At 41.8% G+C, this 22,933-nt stretch overlaps 1 protein-coding gene across 1 annotated transcript in view; it reads left to right on the top strand.

Moving 5' to 3' along the window:
- Nucleotides 1-22,933, top strand: part of stard8 (StAR related lipid transfer domain containing 8) — a 91,570-nt gene that overhangs the window by 47,378 nt on the left and 21,259 nt on the right. Inside the window, exons 4-7 of the mRNA XM_073058124.1 lie at nt 7,627-7,690; nt 11,233-12,548; nt 16,367-16,540; nt 22,586-22,745. Of these exons, the coding sequence (XP_072914225.1) occupies nt 7,627-7,690; nt 11,233-12,548; nt 16,367-16,540; nt 22,586-22,745 (1,714 nt within the window). The remainder of the gene's footprint in view (nt 1-7,626; nt 7,691-11,232; nt 12,549-16,366; nt 16,541-22,585; nt 22,746-22,933) is intronic.

A 22,933-nucleotide genomic window follows, 5' to 3' on the forward strand; every position in this document is an offset into this window, starting at 1 on the left:
TTGCAATCGATTCTTTTTAAACTATGTGTCAATGATTTGAATGACAGAATTTGATGGCTTTGTGGCTAAGTTTGCAGATGATACAAAGACAAGTGGAGGGGCAGAGGGTATTGAGGAATCAGAGAAACTATGGAAGGACAGACAGTTTTGGAGAATGGGCAAAGAAGTGGCAAATGGAATACAGTATCAGAAAGTGTATGGTCATGCATTCTGGTCGAAGACTGTCTTCTAATTGGAGAGAAAATTCAGAAATCTGAGGGGTAAAGGGACTTGGTAGTCCATGTGCAGGATTCCCTAAAGGTTAATTTATAGGTTGAGTCTGGTGCACAAGGTAAATCCAATGTCAGCATTCATTTTGAGTGGACTAGAATATAAAATCAAATATGTAACATTGAGGCTTTATAAGGCATTGATGAGACCTCATTTGGAGTATTGTGAGCAGTTTTGGGCCCCTTATCGAAGAAAGGATATGCTGATATTGGAGAAGGTTCAAAGTAGGTTCAGAAAATGACTCTGGGATTGAAAGGCTTATCGTAAGAGGAGCTTTTGATGGCTCTGGATCTGTACACATTGGAATTCAGAAGAATGAAGGGGGATCTCATTGAAACCTATGGAATGTTGAAAGGCCTCGATAGAGTGGATGTGGAGAAGATGTTTCCTATGGTGGGAGAGTCTGAGACTAGAGGAGACAGCCTCAATAAAGGGGCATCCATTTAGAGTGGAGATGAGGAAGAATTTCATTAGCCATAGAGTGGTGAATCTGTGAAATTCATTGCTACAGGTGGCTGTGGAGGCCAAGTCATTGGGTGGATTTAAGGCAGAGGTTGATGGGTTCTTGATTAGCTAGAGTATGAAGTTATGGGGGAAGGCAGGAGATTTGTGCTGAGAGGAAAATAGATCAGCCATGATGAAATGGCAGAGTAGCTGTGATGGGCCAAATGGCTTAATTCTGCCCCTATATCTTATGGCATTATGGTCTTCAATCAACAGTTGAAGTTTCAGGATGAGACCCTTTGAAGGGTCTCAGTCTGAAACTTCACCTGTTTGTTCATTTCCATAGAAGCTGCCTAACTTGCTGAGTTCCTCCAGCATTTTGTGTGTGCTGTTCTGGATTTCCAGCATCTGCAGTATCTCTTCTGTTTATGGTCAAGTCCATACATTATGAGTAATGCACCACTGAGCACATCTACACAGAGCATTGTCACAGGAAAGCAACGTCCATCATCAGGGACCTCCACCACCTAGATCATGCTCTCTTTGCATTTCATTTTTAAAATCTTTTTTATTGATTATTATTGAAGATCAACAAAAATATATATTAAGGTAATCAAATCAATATATCATAATGTACAATGAAGAATTAAATTAGCAAATAACTGATTAACAAAGCCATTGGATGTGTCTTTGTCAACCTTATGCTCTTGTTTACTTGCTTAACATGGATCACCTAATGCCATTTCTCTGGTGTAGATTTTGCCCAGTGCTGTGGAGGTACTGAAGCTACATGCCATGAATTATTGGTGGGTTAGATATTTTTTCTTCCTCTTCTGATTTATCTGGAGGAGGAAAAGAGGAAGAGATATTGGAACAGGTGGTTGAGGAGTGGAGTTTACATGTGACTTTCAATGAATGTGGTGAGTTTGAGGTGGCTTCACGTTAGAATTTGCTGACAGACAATGTGAGTGTCATGGGATCAGTTCAAAATATAATAAGGAATTTGCAACTGCAGCTGCTCCCACACTTCCTCATCTCTCTGCTGTGCCTGGTCTCCTTCCTCAGTATCAGCAAAGCTTCCTTCTCTCAGAGAGCATGAAAGTTGAGGTTTGCTGGTGCCAAAGTTTGCCTTCTGCTTCATTGAGTTTCACAAGAAGTGGGAATGACCTTTCATTAGCCCAAACTATCACTCTGAATGAGTGCTCCAAGCAGTTAAGCTTCCAAGTGAGACTTTCAGTGGGACGATTCAACATAAGACTAAAATAAAGACCCTTTTGGCATTGTTAGTAAGCACTTCAACAAAATGCAAGGGAAAGTCATAGATTTTCAGATATACAGTGCATATAAAAAGTGTTCCCCCTCCCTTGAAAGCTTTTGTGCTTAATTGTTTTACAACATTGGATTATCATGGATTTGATTTGTTATTTTTTGACACTGATCAACTGAAAATACTCTTTCACGTCAAAGTGAAAACTGATCTCTACAAAGTGATCTAAAGTAATTACAAATATAAAGCACAAAATAATTGATTGCTTAAGCATTCACCCCCTTCAAGTCAGTATTTAGTAGATGCACCTTTGCCAGCAATTACACTCTTGAGTCTGTGTGATAGGTCTCTATCAATTTTGCACATCTGGTCACAGCAGTTTTTCCCCATTCTTCTATACAAAACTGCTTACGCATGGGGATCGTAAGTGAACAGCCCTTTTCAAGTCCAGCCACAAATTCTCAATTGGATTGAGGTCTGGACTCTGACTTGACCACTCCAGGACATTAACTTTGTTTTTTTTAAAAAAGCTATTCCTGTGTATCTTTGGCTTAATGCTTGGGGTTGCTGTCTTGCTGGAAAACAAATCTTCTCCCAAGTCGCAGTTCCCTTGCAGACTGCATTAGGTTTTCCTCCAGGATTTCCCTTTATTTTGCTACATTCATTTTACCCTGTACCTTCACAAGCCTTCCAGGGCCTGCTGCAGTGAAGTATCCCCACAGCGTGATGCAGTCACCACTATGCTTCACAGTAGGGATGGTATGTTTTCGATATGCCAAACATATTATTTAGTCTGATGGCCAACAAGCACAATTTTGGTTTCTTCAGAACCTTCTTCCAGCTGACTTCAGTGTCTCCCACATGCCTTCTGGCAAACTCTAGCTGAGATTCCATGTGAGTTTTTTTTCCAACAGTGACTTTCTCTTTGCCACTCTCCCATAAAGTTGCGACTGGTGAAGCACCAGGCAACAATTGTTGTATGCGTAGTCTCTCCTATCTCAGCCACTGAAGCTTGTAACTCCTCCAGAGTTGTCCTAGGTCTCTTGGTGGCCTCCCTCACTCGTCCCCTTCTTGCACAGTCACTCAGTTTTTGAGGATGGCCTGCTATAGGAAGATTTACAGCTGTGCCATATTCTTTCCATTTCTTGATAATTGACAACTGTAGTCCAAGGGATATTTAGTGACTTGGAAATTTTCTTGTATCCATCTCTTGACTTGTGCTTTTCAATAATCTTTTCGTGGAGTTGCTTGGAGTGTTCTTTCATCTTCATGATGTAGCTTTTGCCAGGATACTGACTCACCAGGAGTTGGACCTTCCAGATACAGGTGTATTTTTACTACAATCAATTGAAACACCTTGATTGCACACAGGTCTCCAAAAATAGATCGCCTTTTAATTTAATTATGTGACTTCTAAAACCAGTGATGATTTGGTGTGTCATATTAAAAGGGATAAATACATATACAATCAATTATTTTGTGTTTTATGTTTGTGATTAATTGAGATCACTGGTGTAGAGATCTGTTTTCACTTTGACATGAAAAAGTGTTGTTTTTCTGTTGGTCAGTGTCAAAAAAGCCAAATTAAATCCACTGTGATTCAATGTTGTAAAACAATAAAACATGAAAACTCCCAAAGGGTGCAGGGTGAAAAGTTTATATAGGCACCGTAATTATCCAGGAGTATAATTGGAAAGTGTGATTAATGCATGCATAATAATATCATGATCCTGTTCCTTGCACTGAGTTGCCTTGTGTGGTATGTTTGCCTGCCTTGACCATTTCTTGTACTTCTGCTAAATTGGTTTGCACGTAGGTTGTTTTAGCTACATGCCAAATTGGCTTCTTCCCTTTATCTCACTCATTGCAGAAGGACTTTTGCTATATTCTTTAGAGAGCCTGAGGTGTCTGGGGCTTCTCTGAAAATGCAACTATTCTCAAGTATATTGAATGAAACTAGTTCCACAAATGATTTCAAGTACTCCAGATCCAAGGCGATTACTATCAGTAATTGTTATTGGAGAGCAGTTGTGCATTGGGACCAAGGTAGCAAGTGGTTATTAGTGATGGGTACCCAAATGATTTACTTTCCTGGTGTCAATGACATCTGCTGTGTGGTCGGTCTTTGGCAGGAGAAGAAAATTACTGCAGCACTACTATGGCGGGTGGATATTTTTCAAGTGTTCAGTGCCAAATATCCATGTTCAGCTAGTGGGTCAGTACCCCGAGCTAATCCTGTGAGCTTGTACTTAGCCAATCAAGAGGGGCTTCTCTACCTCCACATTAAAACATATAATCACATCGTTGGTTCTTGATTTTCCTTCATTCATAAGGCACTTGCTTCAAACCAGAGTCTCAGACATCTGACTGAAGCAAGAATGTAATGGTGTTTGGAGTGATTTTAGTCAGAATTCGGGTGGGATAATGAATTTATTATTATTATTCATAAAACAGTCAATAATTTAATGAAATGAAAGTCAGACTGTCTCACTTGTGATCCCTGAACCTTTGTCTCTAAATTACTGCCTGACATGCTGACTGTATTCCAGCACGTACTGTAAACTGGCCGATGACACCACTGTTGGTAGAATCTCCGAGGAGGTGCACAGGAATTAGATCGACCTGGGTGGTGCGGCAGTAGCAACCTTGCACTCAATGTCAGCGAGACCAAGGAATTTAGTGCAGACTTCAGGAAGGGGAATTTGGATGAACCCACATCCATCTTCACTGAAGGGTTAGCAGTGGAAACGGTGAGCAGCTTCAAGTCCCTGGGCATCAACATCTCAGAAGATCTATCTGAAGACCCACACTCAGTGTTTTAGGAATGGCTTCTTCCCCTCTACCGTCTGCTTTTTGAACAGTCCTTGAACGCTGCCTCACTATTCTCCTCGAACTATTTATTTAGTTTACAATAATAATAATAACTTTATTTATAGAACACTTTTCATACAGACAATGTTCAAAATACTTTGCAATGGGAAAAAATACAAACATGAAAATAAAAGACAAAAAGATGTTAGTTAAAAGCAAGATTAAATAAATAGATTTTGAGGTGGTGGTTAAAAGCATCAATGGAGTCTGCTCCTTCTAGTTTTAGGTATTGAATTTAAGTTTAGGAGCTGACCTGCCAATTATCTTTTGAAGGAGATTGTTTATATTTTTGAGGTCGGTGCAAGAAGACCTGAGATTATAAAAAAATGTTTTGGTGATGTCCTAGACCATTAAGAGCTTGAAAAACAAGTAAGAGAGCTTGAAAATCATTTAAAAAAAAATACAGGAGGCCAACGCATAGCAGCTAGTATGGGAGTGATGTGTTCCCACATCCTCATTTTTTGTAGCCTATTGTATATTTTGGCTTTCACTCTACTGCTGCCACAAGACAGCCAATTTTATGACGTGTCTCAGTGGTAATAAAACCTGATTCGGATAGTGATTCTTTTTACTTCAGTTTCGCAGGATCTGCAGTTGTTTTTGTGTTGTCTTTGTGCAGCTGCTCTTTGTTAGTGCTAAGATTTCAATATTCGTATGTGTCTGTGCATCTCATCGACCACGTCTCCAGTTTTAATCGGATAATTTGCAGTTTTTGTTATTATGGTCTATTTCTATGTACTTCTGTATCAGGAGACTAGTTCAGTTTTTTAATCTTGATCTAAGCAAAGTCTACTTCTTCCTTTATGCTGTGGCTTTGTCACAAGGCACCTCTCCTCTGCAGTCAGCAAATAATTCACATCAATTATGTTGAAATCCGATGTCTGTTAATTTGCAGTGGTATTATATTCTGAGGTTTATTTATGATTAATATTCCTGTATCATCTGTTTACCAATAGGGGATGGTCTCAGCCAAATGAAAATGGTCAAAAATCAGCAGCACCTGTGCACGATGCTTAAGGCGATATCTATTCCTCGATCATCATCTCTCAGCCTAGTCTGCATGCTGTAAATTAACTTTGACAGGCTTAACAGGGCACTTACGCATGTCCTTCAGATCATGGCGTGAGCATGTCTCTGCACTGATAAGCATCTCACTTTTATTAACTGGTTACTGGGTGCTGCTGCCTTGCCCACAGACTTGGCTGAGGTGCACCATGTGCAGGAGCACTTGTTTTAGGTCTGTGTGTCAAAGAGCTGAGTTATTTATCAGTGCAATGAGGAGCTACCGAAAATGCCAAAGGTCCCTGAGGCAGTTGTGTGTTTTCAGCCGTTACTTCCCCTTTGGAAAACTCACATAGATCATTGGGTTGTGAGCTTGGCAAAATTTAACCATGAGCCACATGAATATTAAGAAGATAGAGGGATAAGGACATTGTGTAGGTAGGAGGGATTGATTTTGTTTTTTTATTGAGTTTTTATCATGGGCTGAAGGGCCTGTTCCTGTGCTGTGTTGTTCTATGTTCTGTTTCAAATGGGTGAGACATTTTGTGTAGTATATACTCAAATTTCTGATACATTTTATTTATGCAGTGTTTCTAAAATGTCAATCCACATGCTATTGTTTCTGGAGGCACTAAATTCCACTCCAGGAGTGCTTCATCCACTAAGGACTTCATAAGGGCTTCCTCAGTCAATCAGGTGCTGGTGGAAGTACCTAGTGAGTGAGACACCATCTATAGATATCATATTCACTTCTAATCGAGGGTGTATTAGTCCCATATGTCCAGGGATCTGATGAGTGTTTGAATCAGGAAGTACCACTTTGTATCAAAACCAATTTTTCTAGCATTTGTAATCAGCTAACAGGCTCGTCAACCATCGTGAGCTCTTGAACCTTTGGGATTCTTCACAATTTTTGAGTGCTGCATTGCTGGGCTTTGCTTTGTGCAAAAGGAGGTGCTGAAGAACGTAATCACCACCTTCTTCCTCTTCCCCCCCCCCCCCCATTATCAAAAGTATGGCTGACAAGACAAACTAAAATGGCAGAAAATAATTATTCAATTATCCATTTGAGTGGGTTAGCTCATTAAAGTTGGTTATTTGAAAAATCGGGATCAGAAATAACCTGCAGGAGGCCAAAGGGATAAAGATAGAAACTGGAAGAGAAAGGGGCATGAGTAAAATTTATGTTCCTTTTCTGAGAGCACAGAGTATTCAGGAAGTTAATACTTGAATTTCTCTCCTTTTCCTTAGAAAATAGGTCTTTCACCATGGATTATGTTTTGAAAATAAATCCACCCAATTCATGCACTTCTCACAAAAGTGTATTCAGATGACTAGTGGGTGCTGATTACCAAAGGGTGATGTAGAGCAGAAAAGTACAAATTTTCTTTGATCTGTGCTGGGTTATCTTATCTTCGTTAAGTTAATTATAACAGAATTGGACTTTGCCCTGACTTTGATTTCTGATTATTGTTCAATGAGCCCTGATTGAAAATGGATACAAAATAATAATAAAGGCTTCTTTTGGTGTCCCTTGAGAGTAAACTTATTGCTATACCACAGCAAAGTCAAAGCAAGAGGGAATAATGTAAAGTGGGGGATGTCTCGCTGACTCCTGTGGCTCTCAGTGACATTCTATCCTTACTGTGCAAACGAGTCCCAATTTATAGAGAACTAGCAGGTGGGGTCTTGTGTGCCTCTGAAGTCATTGCTGTAAAGCAGTTTATGATGAGGTATCCTTCATTTAACTTGACTTTATTTTTTTTCCACAGACGGCTGGTAATTCTGAATAAATATACCTTTATAAAGTCTGATACCAACACTACCAGGAAATTGGTAAGCAAACATGAATGACTGCACTGATTCACGGCTCTATTTTCCGATTATCTAAGTGTTCAAAATCTAAAACTGATAATTTTAAAATTCTTTTAGAAACTTTCTATATATTAAACATTGCTGAATTGGTTAAAATCACAGTTATGGGAACAGAATCTATATGAAGTTGTTGAGTCCAGAGCAACATTTGGAATTGAATTATCAGACTACCAATAACTATTCATCTCTGTAGGCAGTGTATCATAACGGGGATCACCATCATACCTTTTGAATCTTGACAAAGAATTGAGACCCTTTTGGGTCCTAAACAACATTGAGATCCTGTTCCACCCTTTCCAGTATTACACCTGTGAAGGAAATGATATATTTTCCATCCCATTCTCAATTTGTTTTGCCAATGCAGCTACTCCCTGTCGACATTCAAGATTTTAAAGAAATGGTCTCCCATTACTTGTCTATGCCTGGATGGATTAGCATCTCTGTGCTTGGATTTTGTATATGTACAACCACAATGTTGTAATGGTGAAGTTGGCAATCCTTGAAAAATTAAGCACAGCCACGATCTTTTCCACCACAGCAGAATGGCAAGCCCTGTGGTTAATTTTGTAGTCTTAATTCTGTCCGCCCCCAGCGTGGTACATGGCTAAGACCCTTCAGCTTTGGCTGCTAGTACATAAATAGAGAACACAGATGAGAGAAGTTCAGAGGGAACTTCTGGTATATGGATGAAAAAAGTTAGTAGGCAGGTCCAACTAGTAAGCAGGAGGGCAAATGGCAAGTTCTCTGTTACCTTAAGGAGGTTAGAATTTAAGAATAGGGAGGTTTTGCTACATCTGTACAGGGTACTGTTGAGACCACAGCTGAATGCTCAGTGTTGCTTTGGTCCCATTGAACATAGAGCAGTTCTGCACAAGATCAGGTCCTTCAGCTAACGATGTTATGCTGAACCGGTTACATTAGTAATCGAATGGCTAACTAAACTAATCTCTACTGCCCTCACAATGTCTATATCCTTCCATTTTCATCAAGTTCGTGTGTCTGATAACATCTCTTATCAGTCTCTAGTGCTCCTGACTCTACCACAGCCTCTGGCAGTGCATTTCAGGCACCCACCAATCTCTGTATAATTTTTAAAAATTTGCCCCTCACATCTCCTTTGAAATTACCCCCTCTCCTGGTAAACCACTTCTGCACCCTCTCCAGGGCCTCAATATCCTCCCTATAATGGGATGACCTGAACTGTATGTAGTACTCCAGATATGGCCCAACTAGCGTTTTATAGAGCTGCAACATGCAGTAACTTCCTGACTTTTGAAATCAATAAAGACAAGCACACCATATACCACCTTAACCATCCTATCAACCTGTGTAGCCACTCTGTGAACTTTGACCCCTAGAACCCTTTGCTCATCAACACAAGCATCTTGCCCATTGTCAGTGTACTGTCTCTCTGTTTCTGTCCCATTACCTAAAAATGTATAAATGTATAAAAATGTAACAGTCTGAAGAAACCTGAGCAGGCTGGTTCCTGGGATGAGAGGGTTGTCCTATCAAAATAGACGAGAAGTTTGGATTATAAAGTTTAGGTGAATGGGGGGGGGGGGGGTAGTAGGAAATGATTACTCTGGATGGATAGATAGATATTTTACTGATCCCAAAGGAAATTACAGTGTCACAATAACATTACAAGTGCACAGATATACAAAAATTTGAAGAGAAGTAAGAAATAAAAAAAAAAATAAGTTGCCTCAAACAGTCTAACAGGAGGGGGGGGGGGGGTCATCACTTCTCCAGCTATAGGTTGACTCATTATAGAGCCTAATGGCCAAGGGTAAGAATGACCTCATGTAGTGCTCTTTGGAGCAGCACAGTTGTCTTGGTCTGTTATTAAAAGTGCCCCTCTGTTCAGCCAGTGTGGCATGCAGAGGGTAAGAAACATTGTCCAGAACTGCCAGGATTTTCCGTAAGGTCCTTTGTTCTACCACAGCCTCCAGTAAGTCCAGTTTGACTCCTGTAACAGAGGCAGCCTTTCTAATCAGTTTATTGAGCCTGTTGGCATCACCCGTGTTGATGCCATTGCCCCAGCATGCCACAGTATAGAAGACTGAACTGGCAACAACAGACTGGTAGAACGTGTGAAGGAGATGCCAGCATATTCCTCAGGAAGTGGAGACGACTGTGCCACTTCATGTGCAGATCCTCTGTGTTGGTGCTCCACTCAAGCCTATCATTCAGGTGCACCACCAGGTACTTGTAGGTCCTCACCACATCCATGTCCTCACCATCAATAGTAGCAGGGAGCAGTGTGGGCTTAGTCTTCCTAAGGTCCATCACAATCTCAATATTATTATATTATTATCCTCCTCTTCGGCTGTCCATCGATTTCAATGTCGATTACGGCCTGGGCAAGGTTGTATGGAAGACCGGCAGTTGCCATGCTACAGGTTTCCCCTCTCCATGCCACCAATGTTGTCCAAGGGAAGGGCACTAGACCGATTCAGCTTGGCACCGGTGTCGTCACAGAGCAATGTGTGGTTGAGTGTCTTACTTAAGGACACAACGTGCTGCCTCAGCTGAGGCTTGAACTAGTGACCTTCCGATCACTAGACCAATGCCTTAACCACTTGGCCACGTGCCAACATTGTAATATTATAGTATTATTTCAAACATATAAGTTTGACATGGTGGAGATTTTCCAGTGGTGGGAGAGTCATGAACAAGGGTCATAAGTACAAAATAAGGGTCTGGTCATTTAAAATGGAGGTGCAGAAAAATTTCTTCTTACAGAAGTCAGTGAATCTGTGGAATTCTCTGACCCTGAGCATTGTGAGGCCAGAGAATTAGATGTATTTAAAACAGAGATAAATATTTGAAAGATCATCAAATTGAGGGTTACATGGATTTGACACAGAAGAATAATTGAGACAAGTATCGATCAATCATGATCACATTGAATGATGAGGCAGGCCTGAGGGTCCAAGTGGTTTCTATTTTCTTGTGTATCTAAAGGTATGGTTCAGCACTGCTGTGGTCTAGTGTTGCTAGACAGTTGGTTAAGGAATCAGAAACTATAAATGGGTGGCAAGATTGCCACATGGGAAATGTTATGCTTCTTGAGTGCAAGGCTTCTCTTTTTAGTCATAGAGCAGTGGTATAGTCAGGAGGAGGGAGGGGATCTCCAGTAATCTGGTATGGGAAGTTATTTTGACCAAGAGTTGAATGACTTTATCTCCTTTTAAGATGACTGTGGTAATTTTCCATACTTGGCTTACATAAACCATGTCGCAAAAGCGGATGGGATGGGGGATAGTGGGGTTGGTAGCAAGCTACTGAATAAAGCCTTCATGATCTGTCAAAGCATTTAAGAGTCTGATTGGATAAGTATGCCAGTAAAGACATGGTAGGTGATTAAGGGCACTGCCTTTTACAATGGAGGAGTAACATTCAGTTATCAGATGCTATTTAGGATCATATTCACCACCTCTGTTTCATTATTTTTATCCTCGTGATGTAGCCCTTTTAACTCTCTGTTATCATTCCAGGGGGATGATTCTGATGAAGATGCCTGTGCTATCAGTGACCGTTGGGCATTTCAGCGGGAGAGCAGGAGATGGTCTCGCCTGACAGTTGCTGACTTCCGGATGAGCCGAGCCGAGGTCCTAAGCTCGGTAATGAAGGAGTCTGCCAGTCGTGAGAGTGTTCTCTCCGAGCTCAGTGATCGCGAAGCCAGCTCCGCGCGCAGCAACAGCAGTGTTGGGAGCATCCAGGAAGTTTTGGGGGGTCACTCTTCAAACAGTCAGCTGGCAACGAGTGAAAATCCTGAGACAGTCCTGTTGGCTCATTCCCAAGCAGCAGAACAGGCTCGCAACTGCACACTCGATAGCAGTGTTTTCATTGACGATCAGACCACTCCAGACGTTACCGAAAGCCCCAGAAAGCATCGGACCAAGAGCTTTCTCAGACGAATTGAATCCCTTCGGTTTAAAACGCTTCGGAATAAATCCAAAGTGGCTTCAAAGAACAAAGAGACAAAAAGTATCATAACAGTATTACAGCAATACCATGATCCATTAGACTGCTCTAGTCCTCTGAAAACTGGGAGCAAGAGCCCCAAGGGCTTGGTGAATAATGTATCTCCATCTGACATTCCTTCACTGGCTGATTGCGGATGTCTAGAACATTGTTCAGGTAAATCTAGGAGGAGCCATTGTGGACTCTACTTGGAAGACTATGAAATGGGCTTTGCAGCTTCTTCCAGTTATAATAGAAATGATGATCCATGTTCTCATCAAGATTATGTTGTTCGTGTCCCAACAAATCACAAATTAGGAACCTTTCCCAAAGCTCTCTCCATTGAAAGCTTGTGTCCTGGTGCTGATAACCATTTGGTAAAATGGAGATCAGGAAACAGCTCCTTTGGGATGTCTTTGTGTGGGAGTGCCAACAATGTTCAACGATTGAGTCTACAGGGACGAAGAGATTCTTGCAGCTCCATGGACAGCAGGCAAAGTTTTTATGACAATGTGCCTGAAACCCATCCATATAACAGTGTTAGTGGACAAGAATACTATTTTAAACAACTAGATGATGTTTTGAAGCATGTTAATGGATTACAGCAGAGAGTAGATAGTTGGTCAAAAATGATATGCACTGATTACAACGACACTGAGTCTGACTCTACTGGAGAAACAGTTTTTCCTTTGCCAGGTTTGAACTTTGAAGACCGCTCAATGTCTGATGTGGGGACAACTGCAAGTGATTTTGATAGCACTGGGAATTCACTGAATGAAGTGGAAGAAATGGAGATGAGGGAACGGAGAGATTCTGGAGTAGGGGCTTCATTAACCAGACCAAGCAGGTAAAGACTTCTGAACTTCTGTTGATAGTCACAAAAATCAAACACAGGCCATTTTGTAGACTATTTCTGTTATTCAGAAACACAAAAGACTCTGCAAATGTTGTAAGTCCAGAGTATCACACACCAAATGCTGGAAGAACTCAGCAAGTCAGGCAGTATCTACGGTGAGGAATAAACAGTTGATGTTTTGGACCGAAACCTTCATCAGAGTCTTGGTAAAGGGTCTCGGCTTGAGATGGGTCTGTTTAATCCTCTCCATGGATGCTGCCAGACCTGCTGAGATCCTGTAGCTGTGTGTGTGTGTGTGTGTGTGTGTGTGTGTGTGTGTGTGTGTGTGTGTGTGTGTGTGTGTGTGTGTGTGTGTGTGTGTGTGTGTGTGTGTGTGTGTGTGTGTGTGTGTGTGTGTGTGTGTGTGTGTGTGTGTGTGTGTGTGTGTGTGTGTGTGACTCTATTGTTCAGCATAGCTTCTCATTGAACTGTGAACTGGTCAAATTGTGGCTTAGCAATCTTTTCTCCTTCTTATCTCTGGTTACTCATTCCTGCTTGAGTTGCCTTCTGATCCCCGTATGAAGAGAGTCAAAGTTAACTAACAAGTTGACCAACTAATTGAAGCTTTTGTGTGAAGAGTTACCACTCGGTGAAACGTTGTTCAAGTGATTCCACACCCTACTCTTTAGCTGACGGGAGCTTAATTCAGTGTGTCATTGCTCATGCCGCTCATGATATAGTGCTCGAGTATTAAAATAGAATAGATTTTATCTGTTCTATCTGGGTGTTACACAACATTAGCTCAGCTCAGGCAGCCCTTACGGAAAGGCAGCAGAAAGGAAAATCTGGAGGGAAGTTTCCCTGCTGTAACAGAAACAGCTCGAGTTTCCTTCCTTTCAAGTATTGTACAATTAGGGCGCCAAACTGATTCTCCTCTGGCAAGCCGGCCACATTTGCCACTTAGACACATGGCTTGCTTTTTGAGGGTTTATCTTGTGAACATGCTTGCAGAAGCTCTTGCAATTCAAACTGGCAAACCAGCAGGGCGTCATGTGGTACAGTGTTGCTGTGGGAACAAGCCACAGCTCTGTCCACAATAGAGCTGAGGAAAAAGTCAAGCACGAAACAAGCCAAACATGACCCCTGGACTTGCCAGCTTTCAAACCTGGCAAGGTCTGTGAATACTTGAAACAGTCCAATCAATAACAGAAAAAAGTGTACCAAATAACATCTTAAAATAATCAAAAATAAAAATGTATAAAATCCACCAAAAGTTAACAATATTTTAAGCAACTAATAACTCAGAAATGTGTAAATCATATTCATTCACGAGCCTTACTGCCGGATGTTTCACCTCATTTAAATGAATGGACTCCTATTTCTAAGCTAGATCAGAGCAGGCAAGGGCAAGAAACCCAGTGGACTTGTAGAGAACTCCAGCACTTTTGTGTTCTTCTACAAGGCTCCCTGAGAAGCTCGGTGTTGGGCAGAAGCTGAGAAAGATCTGATGATGTTGGGTAGAAGAGTCAATTCCCTGGTAGTCAATGGGAATTGTACGTTGACAGTGCAGTATAGAAAATCCCAGCAAGTTGTAGCTTAATAATGAATCCACACAAGTCATAAGTATCTTAAGTATTTTCTAATACAAGTGAGTGTAGACTGTTACTGTTTGGCAACACTGTGTTGCATATGAGCTCTGTTTACAGCCTTCATATCAATATTAAAGATCCCATGTATTTGTTGGTTGGTCTGGAACACATGATTTGAGCAGGTGGTGAGGAGGAAGGTACTCAAATACTGGGCAACAACTTGAATTGTCAGGGCAGAGACGGTTTCGGACCAAGTACTACTAAATAACAGCTGTAGAGATGGTACTTGATGGTTAGACTAGACAATGGGCCTATTTCTCTGTAGTATGATTCTATGACTATTTGACAGACTGCCCTGGCTAGAATTCCAGCAGGTAAACACCACCAGAGATAATTTTGGTTTAGTTTTTGGTACTTTCCTGTGTGCAAAATGGCTTATAATGGCAGTGTGTGTCTGAGAGTAATCCTATATTTCTGAAGTGCTTGGGGATAAATGCTGTAAAATGTAAAATTTATATAATTCATAAACTCAAGAGATTCTGTAGATGCTGGAAATCCAGAGTAACCCACAAAATGCTGGAGGAACTCAACAGTTAGGTAGCATCTATGGAGGGGAATGAAGAGCTAACGTTTTGGGCTGAGATCCTTCATCAGGATGGATCTCGGCCTGAGACATCAGCTCTTTATGCACCTCCATAGATGCTGCCTGACCTGCTGAGTTCCATCAACGTTTTGTGTTGTTCCTTTTGTATAATTCACTTGTTCTTTCTGGCTGGTTCATGTAATTGTCTAATTCAACAATGTTTGATTCAAAAGTGCTTTGAAGATGGCTTGCATGTAGTCAGTGTTAACTGGCTCATTTTAGATGGGAGCAGCCATAGTTATTCCCAGATCTTATTGCTGCAGTGGGCATGACGGGAAGGAAAATGAGTCAGGATTCCTATCCTTGGTCACGGCCCATTGATGCCTCTTTGAAACTCTACCCGTGTGGACAGTGAATAGAGAGACAAGAACAGATTTTGTCTGGGTGTCCTGGTGGTCTCCTATCCCAGTATTCACACTTTGGAAAGATAAAATTGGGCGAGGTATCCCAGTGTAAGTCAGCTTCCAGAAGAACACAGTGATAGCTGTGAAGAGAATTAAAAACAGAACAGCAACTTTCCATTAGGATACATTTCATAGTTTGTATTATTATTGTTTTTTTCTGCATATGGGTTTCAATGATTCACTGGTGCTGGTTGAATATAATATTTCCTTTTTTTTAAATGTTATTTATTAAAAGGAAAATGATAAGAGTCAGTAGAAGAGTTGTCCTGTAGTGTGTGTTTATTCAAGAGATTGCGATTCACCAGGATCACTCGTATGTTAGTAAGTACCTTGTGCTTAGTGACGTTACTGATAAGCAGATGACAATTCATTTGTTCCTGGATGGCATGCAACACTTTGTAGCCCTTTGCATTATATCCTGTACTTTATAATGTTCTTCTAACAGGTACCTTTCCTTACACTGAAAGTGCAGGTAGAAAGTCTAAGGGATGCATTGTAACCTTACTAATATCATAACCAATATCATAAGACATAAGCAGAACTGGGCTATTTGGCCTATTGAATCTGCACCGCCATTACATTGTGGCTGACTTATTATTCCCTCACTATCCCATTCTCATGTCTTCTCCCCATAATTTTTGGTGCCTTTACTAATCAAGAACCTATAAACCTTCACTTTAAATATATCTAAGGACTTGACTTACACAGCTATCTATGGCAATAAATTCCACAGATTCGCCTCCTCGGTCAATTACCTGGCAGAAAGGCACCTCATTAACTCAGTGGACATTCGTAGCAGATAATCTATTACTCCAAAAATCAATTGTAACAAAGACACGCTATTCTCGCACAGACATTGTTGAAGATAGCTGGCGGCCTGTCATATGGAGACAAAATTAGGCTGGAACTCACATTAATAATATCCTAGCCTGTGTAGGAGGTCACTTTGAAGAGAAAAAATTGCGATTCCATTACAAGAGTAGCAAAAGATGTTCTGGAAATCAAACTGAGGCCTAAGGTGGCAGGGAAAATTTGCAACTTGCTGTGTCACCCACCAGGATACAAATGTGATGTCAAAGGTGGTTGGTAGGAATATTGAAACTGGGGTCCTTTGTGGTATCTGTGCAGGGATGCCACATGTTGTTTCGGTTATGGTGCTTGATGTTCACTATTCTTTGCATTTTCTTTCCTCAGGAAGCTGCGCTGGCACAGTTTCCAGAACTCTCACCGCCCCAGCCTGAATTCTGCCTCGATGGAAATCAACAGACAGTCGGCAGCTCAGCTCAACCTCCTGCAGCGATTCTCCTTGCTGCGTTTGACTGCCATCATGGAGAAATACAGCGTCCGCAGCAAGCAGGGCTGGAACTGGTCAGTAGCTAGGATTCCGACAGGGTGGGTAGGGGTCTTATTTGCTGCATCGGCCAGGCGCATGAATTCAGGCAACAGAGCTGAGGGAGACTTTCGAATGTTCTACATTTGTCTGAATTTTTTTGTGTGGCTAAGTCAGACTTGCAATGACCAATAATGGAAATTAAGTGAATGCCATCTGAGGAAAGCAGCAGGTAGAGCTCATCGTAGGGTAGGTGGCAGCACAGCTACTACAGCTGCTGTCCCACAGTCCAGTGGCCTGGGTTCAATCCTGAACTCCAGTGCAGTCTCTGTGGAGTTTGTATGTTCTCCCTGTGACTCTTGGCTTTCCCCTACGTTGCAAAGGCACAGGATTTGATAGGTTAATTAGCCTTTGTAAAATTGCCCATTAAGTGTAACTGAATGGTAGAATCTGGAGGGGGTTGGGGTAATGTGCAGGAAATAAAAATGGTGTACCCCTTAGCAACAAGTGTGCCCCTTTTGATACTGCTGGGGTTGGGGGGGGGGGGTGGTGACCTATCGGGGCAGTGGCAGTGAGGCCGGCTCAGCAGGGAAGGGTAAAGTTAGGCAGGGCGGTACTGTTAGGACTCTCGATAGGGGGATGGACAGGGGGTCTGTGGCTGCGAAAGAGAAACCAGGATAGTGTGTTGCCTCCCAGGTGCTAGTGTCCAGGTGTCTCAGAGCGGCTGCAGAAGATTCTCAAGGGGGAGGGTGAGCAGCCAGAGGTTGTGGTGAACATCGGTAGAAAGGGGGAAGAGGTCCTGCGCAGTGTATATAGGGAGTAAGTGAAGAGGCTGAAGAGCAGGGCTCCAAGGTACTAATCTCTGGATTACTCCCAGTACTGCATCATAGTCTGGGCAGGAATTGGATGATAGTACAGATGAATGAGTGGCTAAGGAAGTGGTGCAGGGGGCAGGGTTTCAGATTTCTGAATCTTTGGGATCTCTTCTGGGGAAGGTATGACCTGTGCAAAAGGCTAGAGTTATACCTGAACGTGAGGGGACCAATATCCTTCAGGAGAGGTTTGCTGGAGCTATCGGGGAGATTTTAAAACTAAGTTGGAAAGGGGATGTCAACTGGAATAATAGGGCTGAGGATGGATTAATTGGCATACAAATTGGTGCAGTCTGTAGTAATACTGTGAGGAAGATCAGGCAGACGATGGGGCAAAACTGCATTCAGCAGGATGAGGTGAAGTATAACATGGGGACAAAAATCGAAAAGGGTGATGAATACTGGATGGAAAGTGTTTGAATGCACACGTAATATGGAAAAAGGTCGATGATTGTTAGTGCAGTTGGAGATTGGCAGTTATGATGTTGTGGGCATCACTGAGAGTTAGCTGAAAGAAGCTCATAGTTGAGAGTTTAACATCCAAGGATACACGTCGTACCAAAAGGACAGGCAGGTAGGCAGAGGGGTTGGCATAGCTCTATTGGTTTAAAAAAAAATAAACTAAATCCTTAGAAAGAGGTGACATTGGACTGGAAGATAGAGAATCATTGTGGTGGAGTGAAGAAACTGCAAGGATAAAAAGACCTTGATGGGAATTATATGCAACCCTCTGAACAGTAGGCTAGGATATGAGATATAATTTTCAACAGGAAATAGAGAAGCCATGTAAGAGGGACAATGTTGTGATAGTCATGGGGATTTCAATATGCAGGTAGATTAGGGAAATCAAGTTCGTGCTGGAAATCAAGTTCGTGCTGGATCCCAAGAGAAGGAATTTGTAGAATATCTGTGAAATGTTTTTTTAAAAGAGTTGCGTGTGGAGGTGCTCACGAGGGGAAAAACAATTCTGGATTGGGTGTTGTGTAATGAACCAAATTGATTAAGGAGTCTAAGGTAAAAGATCAAGTTTGAGAAGGTGAAGATAAAATTGGATGTATCAATATTACAGTGGAGTTATAGGAAGTTACACAGGCATGAGAGTGGAGCTGGCCAAAGTGGACTGGAAGGGAACACTAGCAGGGATGATGGCAAAACTGCAGTGGCTGGAGTTTCTGGGGCAATTTGGAAGGTGCAGGATAGATACACCCTAACAATGAAGAAGTATTTTAAAAGGAGGGTGAGGCAACCATGGGTGATAAGGGAAAATAAAGCCAACATAAAAGCAAAAGTGAGGGCATATTATATAGCAAAAAAAGTGGGATGATAGAGGATAGGAAAGCTTTTAATAACCAACAGAATGCAACTAAAAAAAAACATAAGGAGACAAAAGATGAAGTATGAAGTTAAGCCAGCTAAAAGTAGCAAGGATTCCAGAAGCTTTTTCAGATATATAAAGACTAAAAAAAGAGGTGAGATGTTGGACTGCTGAAAAATGATGCTGGGGAAGTAGTAGTGGGTACTTAAATTAATAAATCTTTTGCAGCAGTCATCACTGTGGAAGACACTCGCAGTATGCCAGAACTTCATGAGTGTCAGGGGGCAGAAGTGAGTGTAGTTGTTATTACAAAGGAGAAGATGCTTGGGAAGCTGAAAGTCTGAAGGTTGGTAAGTGACCTGGACCAGAAGGACTATCGCCTAGGGTTCTGAAAGAGGTAGTTGAAGAGATTGTGGATGCATTAGTAACATTTGTTCAAGAATCATTAGATTCTGGTTTGGATCTAAAGGTTTGGAAAATTGAAAATGTCACAAAGAAAGGAGGGAAGCAGAGGAAAGGAAATTAGCCTGACTTTAGTGTTTGGGAAGATTATTAAGGAAGAGGTTTGGGGTTCTTGGAGCTGCATGATAAACTAGGCCAAAGTCAGCATGGTTTCCTTAAGGAGAAATCTTGCATGACAAATCTGTTGGAAGTCTTTGAGGAAATAACAGGCAGGATAGACAAAGGAGAGTCAGTGGTTGAGATTTACTTGGACTTCCAGAAGGGCTTTGACAAGGTACCACACATGAGTGCACTTATTAAAATAAGAGCCTGTGGTATTACAAGAAAGATGCAGGCATGGAAAGAAGATTGGTTTATTAGCAAGGGGCAAAGAGTCAGAATAAAGATGGCCTATTATGGTTGACTGCCAGTGATGGGTGGCGTTCTGCAATGGTTGGTATTGGGACCACTCCTTTTCATGTTATTTGTTAATGATTTGGATGACAAAGTTGATAGCTTTGTTCCTAAGTTTGCAGATGGTAGATAGATAGGTGGAGTGGCAGATAATATTGAAGAAGCAGGCAGTCTGCAGAAGAACTTCAACAGATTGAAGAATGGGCAAAGAAGTGGCAGATGGAATATAGTATAGGGAAGTGTATGGTCATGAACTTTTGTGAAAAAATAAAGGTATAGACTATTTTCTAAATGGAGAGAAAATTAAAAAAAAACAGTGCAAAAGGACTTGGGAGTATTTGTGCAGGATTCTTTAAAGATTAACTTGCTTGTGAGTCAGTAGTAATGAAGGCAAATGCACTGTTGGCATTCACATTGAGAGGAGTAGAATATAGGAGCAAGGATCTTGTGCTGAGTCTTTATAATGCATTGGTCAGACTGCACTTGGAGCATTGGGATAACAAATCAGCCATGATGGAATGGCAGAACAGACTCGATGGGCTGAGTGGCCTAGTTCTGCTCCCATGTCACATGATCTTATGGGATTTGGGTGAATAGATGCTTGATGGTCAGCGTGGATTGATGGGTGAAGAGCTTATTTCTACACTGTACCATTCAAATACGCTCTCTATGAAATTGTTATAAAAGTAACACGAAACCTATATGGATCATTGAAAGAATCACATGCAGTGCAACAGAAGGCCAGAGAGATTTGAAAAAGAGATATAAATCATTTATACAGACACACAAGAATCTGATTCATTAATTGGATAGATTACATAATAACAAATGGTTTTTTAAAGGCTATTCTGAAATGTGCTCCCTAACCTGTGACCTGTACGACTAAGGCCAAGGGCAACAGGATCATGGGAACACCATCTGCCATAGGTTCCTCTCTAAGTCCAATCTGGATTGGAAATGTATCCCTGTTTATTCATAATCACTGTGTCTAAATCCTGGAAGTCCTTCCCTAGAGCACTGTGAATGATGATTGCTTTGGTTGTTAGGAGATGGGACGGTTCTGCAGCCAGACGTCTTTCACTTAGGATGTGAACCTCACCTCCAGGAAATGTATGAGAGACATGGATCTTGGGGGCTTACTCCATGTTTTATTATTGTGAGAAGTAGCCCGTTGGTGATTGGTAAAATTTGAACCTGTGTGGCCTCAGAGTGACAGTACAATCAGATTATTTGTGCAATTGCCGGAACCGTCCCTTCCTTGCTCGTTTGATTGCTCAAATCTCCACAGTGCTTACAGGAACCAGCCACGCATAGTGTCACTGGCCTGTGTCCTGGCGATTTGAGAGGACTCATCCCTTGTGCTTCCTTGAGGATAAAAAAGCATCCAATTGGATATGAGCCCTGCTATTGTGTCTCTTTGCATTTACTGCAACCAGGCAGAGAGCGTACAATAACAGGAATCCACAGAACTTGGAGTCAGTCCAAGCATGGCCTTTGACCCTTGGAATTTTACAGATGGCTTCCTCCGTGAAAGGATAGAGGTTGTGTCAAATCACAGCTGTGTGAGGGGGGGAAATGTGGAAACACGGCAGTAGCTGGGAGTGTTGAGGTAGGGAGTTAAATTGTTTGAAAGCTCACAAAGGGTGGAAACATCTTGGAAAGGAATTCTTTGTGTTAAAGCAGTCAGAAGGGTGCATTGTAAACAAAGGCGAGCAGCCTGTGAGAAAGGAATGGGTTGGTCCACAACCACGGGACACAGCCTAGAAATCAGATGGCTGGCAGTCTCGAAATTCAACTCTGTCACAGCTACAAAATGGGCTGAGGTTGCAGTCAGTACCTGGCCACGTTATCTTGTTGCTTGGTGTCTGAAAAAGAAAATCTGTTGGCGGTGGGCCTAAATCCCTATTGCACAGTTTGTGCTCTGATGTTAGATAGGTGGGAGGGGACATTGGCATCCTTGAAGTTTCATCCACCTTTAGTGGTGGGCCTTGCACAGGAGCCCTTAAAGATGGAGATTGTGTCCGGCTACGAGATTAAGTGGACCCCCAAAGGGAGATGATACATTTATGTTTGATCTCCCATTAGTCTTTAGACTTTGGGGTCTCACAGACCTTCTACCTTCCGTACCACCTGTCAGTACCAGTCTTTGCTGGAGGAACATTGGGAGCACGGGTGGGCCCGTGTGCTTTACTTGGTCCGTACTCTGCCTGATGTAGGAATCTTACCCATGCTGCCTGGAGCAGAAAGCATATCGGAGAAAATCAGTAACGTCCAATGCTGTGCGATGCTCTCCCTGAGGAAACTGCTGCCGAAATTCATTTTGTACACGCTTCCTATGATGTAATGTTGAGGCAGATTCAAGGATCCAAAGAGTGGAACAAAAGACACAGATTGCGAATGGGTGCATTATTTATTTAAGTGAACAATGGAATGCTTAACAGGTGCTCATCTAAACTACACAAAACTACAATACTGAACATTCAGTCACCCATTAACTTAATGGGTACTGCATTAAATCTCACTGAATTATAAGACTGAAGACCTAAACATGCTACAGACAAATGTTTAACTGAACAAATGCAGGGGGCCTGAATCTTCCTGTAATGCTCTTTCTCAATGGTCCTTCAGTATGAATCATGTCTTCAGCCTGATGTGAGCCCAGGAGAGGAAAGAGGCCAAGCCTCCCACACTTGCTATTCTTATAACTCCAAGGCACCTGGAACCGGAAGCTGGTGCTGTGCCACACAAATCAACCAAAGGCTGCATCCTTTAACTGATCAGCGACAGATATGGCAGAAATGGCTTTCGACTGGCAAATAAGCCAATTCCACACATGGCGTATGATGAGAACTTGAGAAGAATAAAAACACTGGAAAGAATCGTGAGAAGCAATTTTAGAAAGCGACGGGTTACAGGAACAAGAATGAATGGAAAAGTAATATAAAAGGGGGTATATTGTCAGCAGTTAAGTTTATTGTTTTCAATCACTTCACAGGATTTTAGTGTTTTATTAATTTATATGCTTTTATTTGCTCCTGCAGGGGTGTTCCCAAATTCATGAAAAGAAGCAAGGAACCAGATTACCGAGGCAAAAATGTATTTGGTGTTCCACCATTAGTAAATGTCAAGAGGTCGGGGCAGCCACTACCTCAAAGTATTCAACAAGCCATGCGCTACCTGCGTAGTCAGTGCATGGGCCAGGTGTGTTTCTGTGTTCTGTTACAAATCAGAACCAATTGCGTTGTTTTTCAATAGGCTTTCTCTTTAGATTTGGTTAATCTCAGCAGTTACATATATATATTACATTGTTTTCACTATGTTGTCGAAGGTCTGTAAAGAGCCTGTGATCTTTCAGGTCATTAGATGTCTTCTGGGTCGTTGAGTTATGA

The sequence above is a fragment of the Hemitrygon akajei genome, chromosome 10 (genome assembly GCF_048418815.1).
Source record: "Hemitrygon akajei chromosome 10, sHemAka1.3, whole genome shotgun sequence".
NCBI lineage: Eukaryota > Metazoa > Chordata > Chondrichthyes > Myliobatiformes > Dasyatidae > Hemitrygon > Hemitrygon akajei.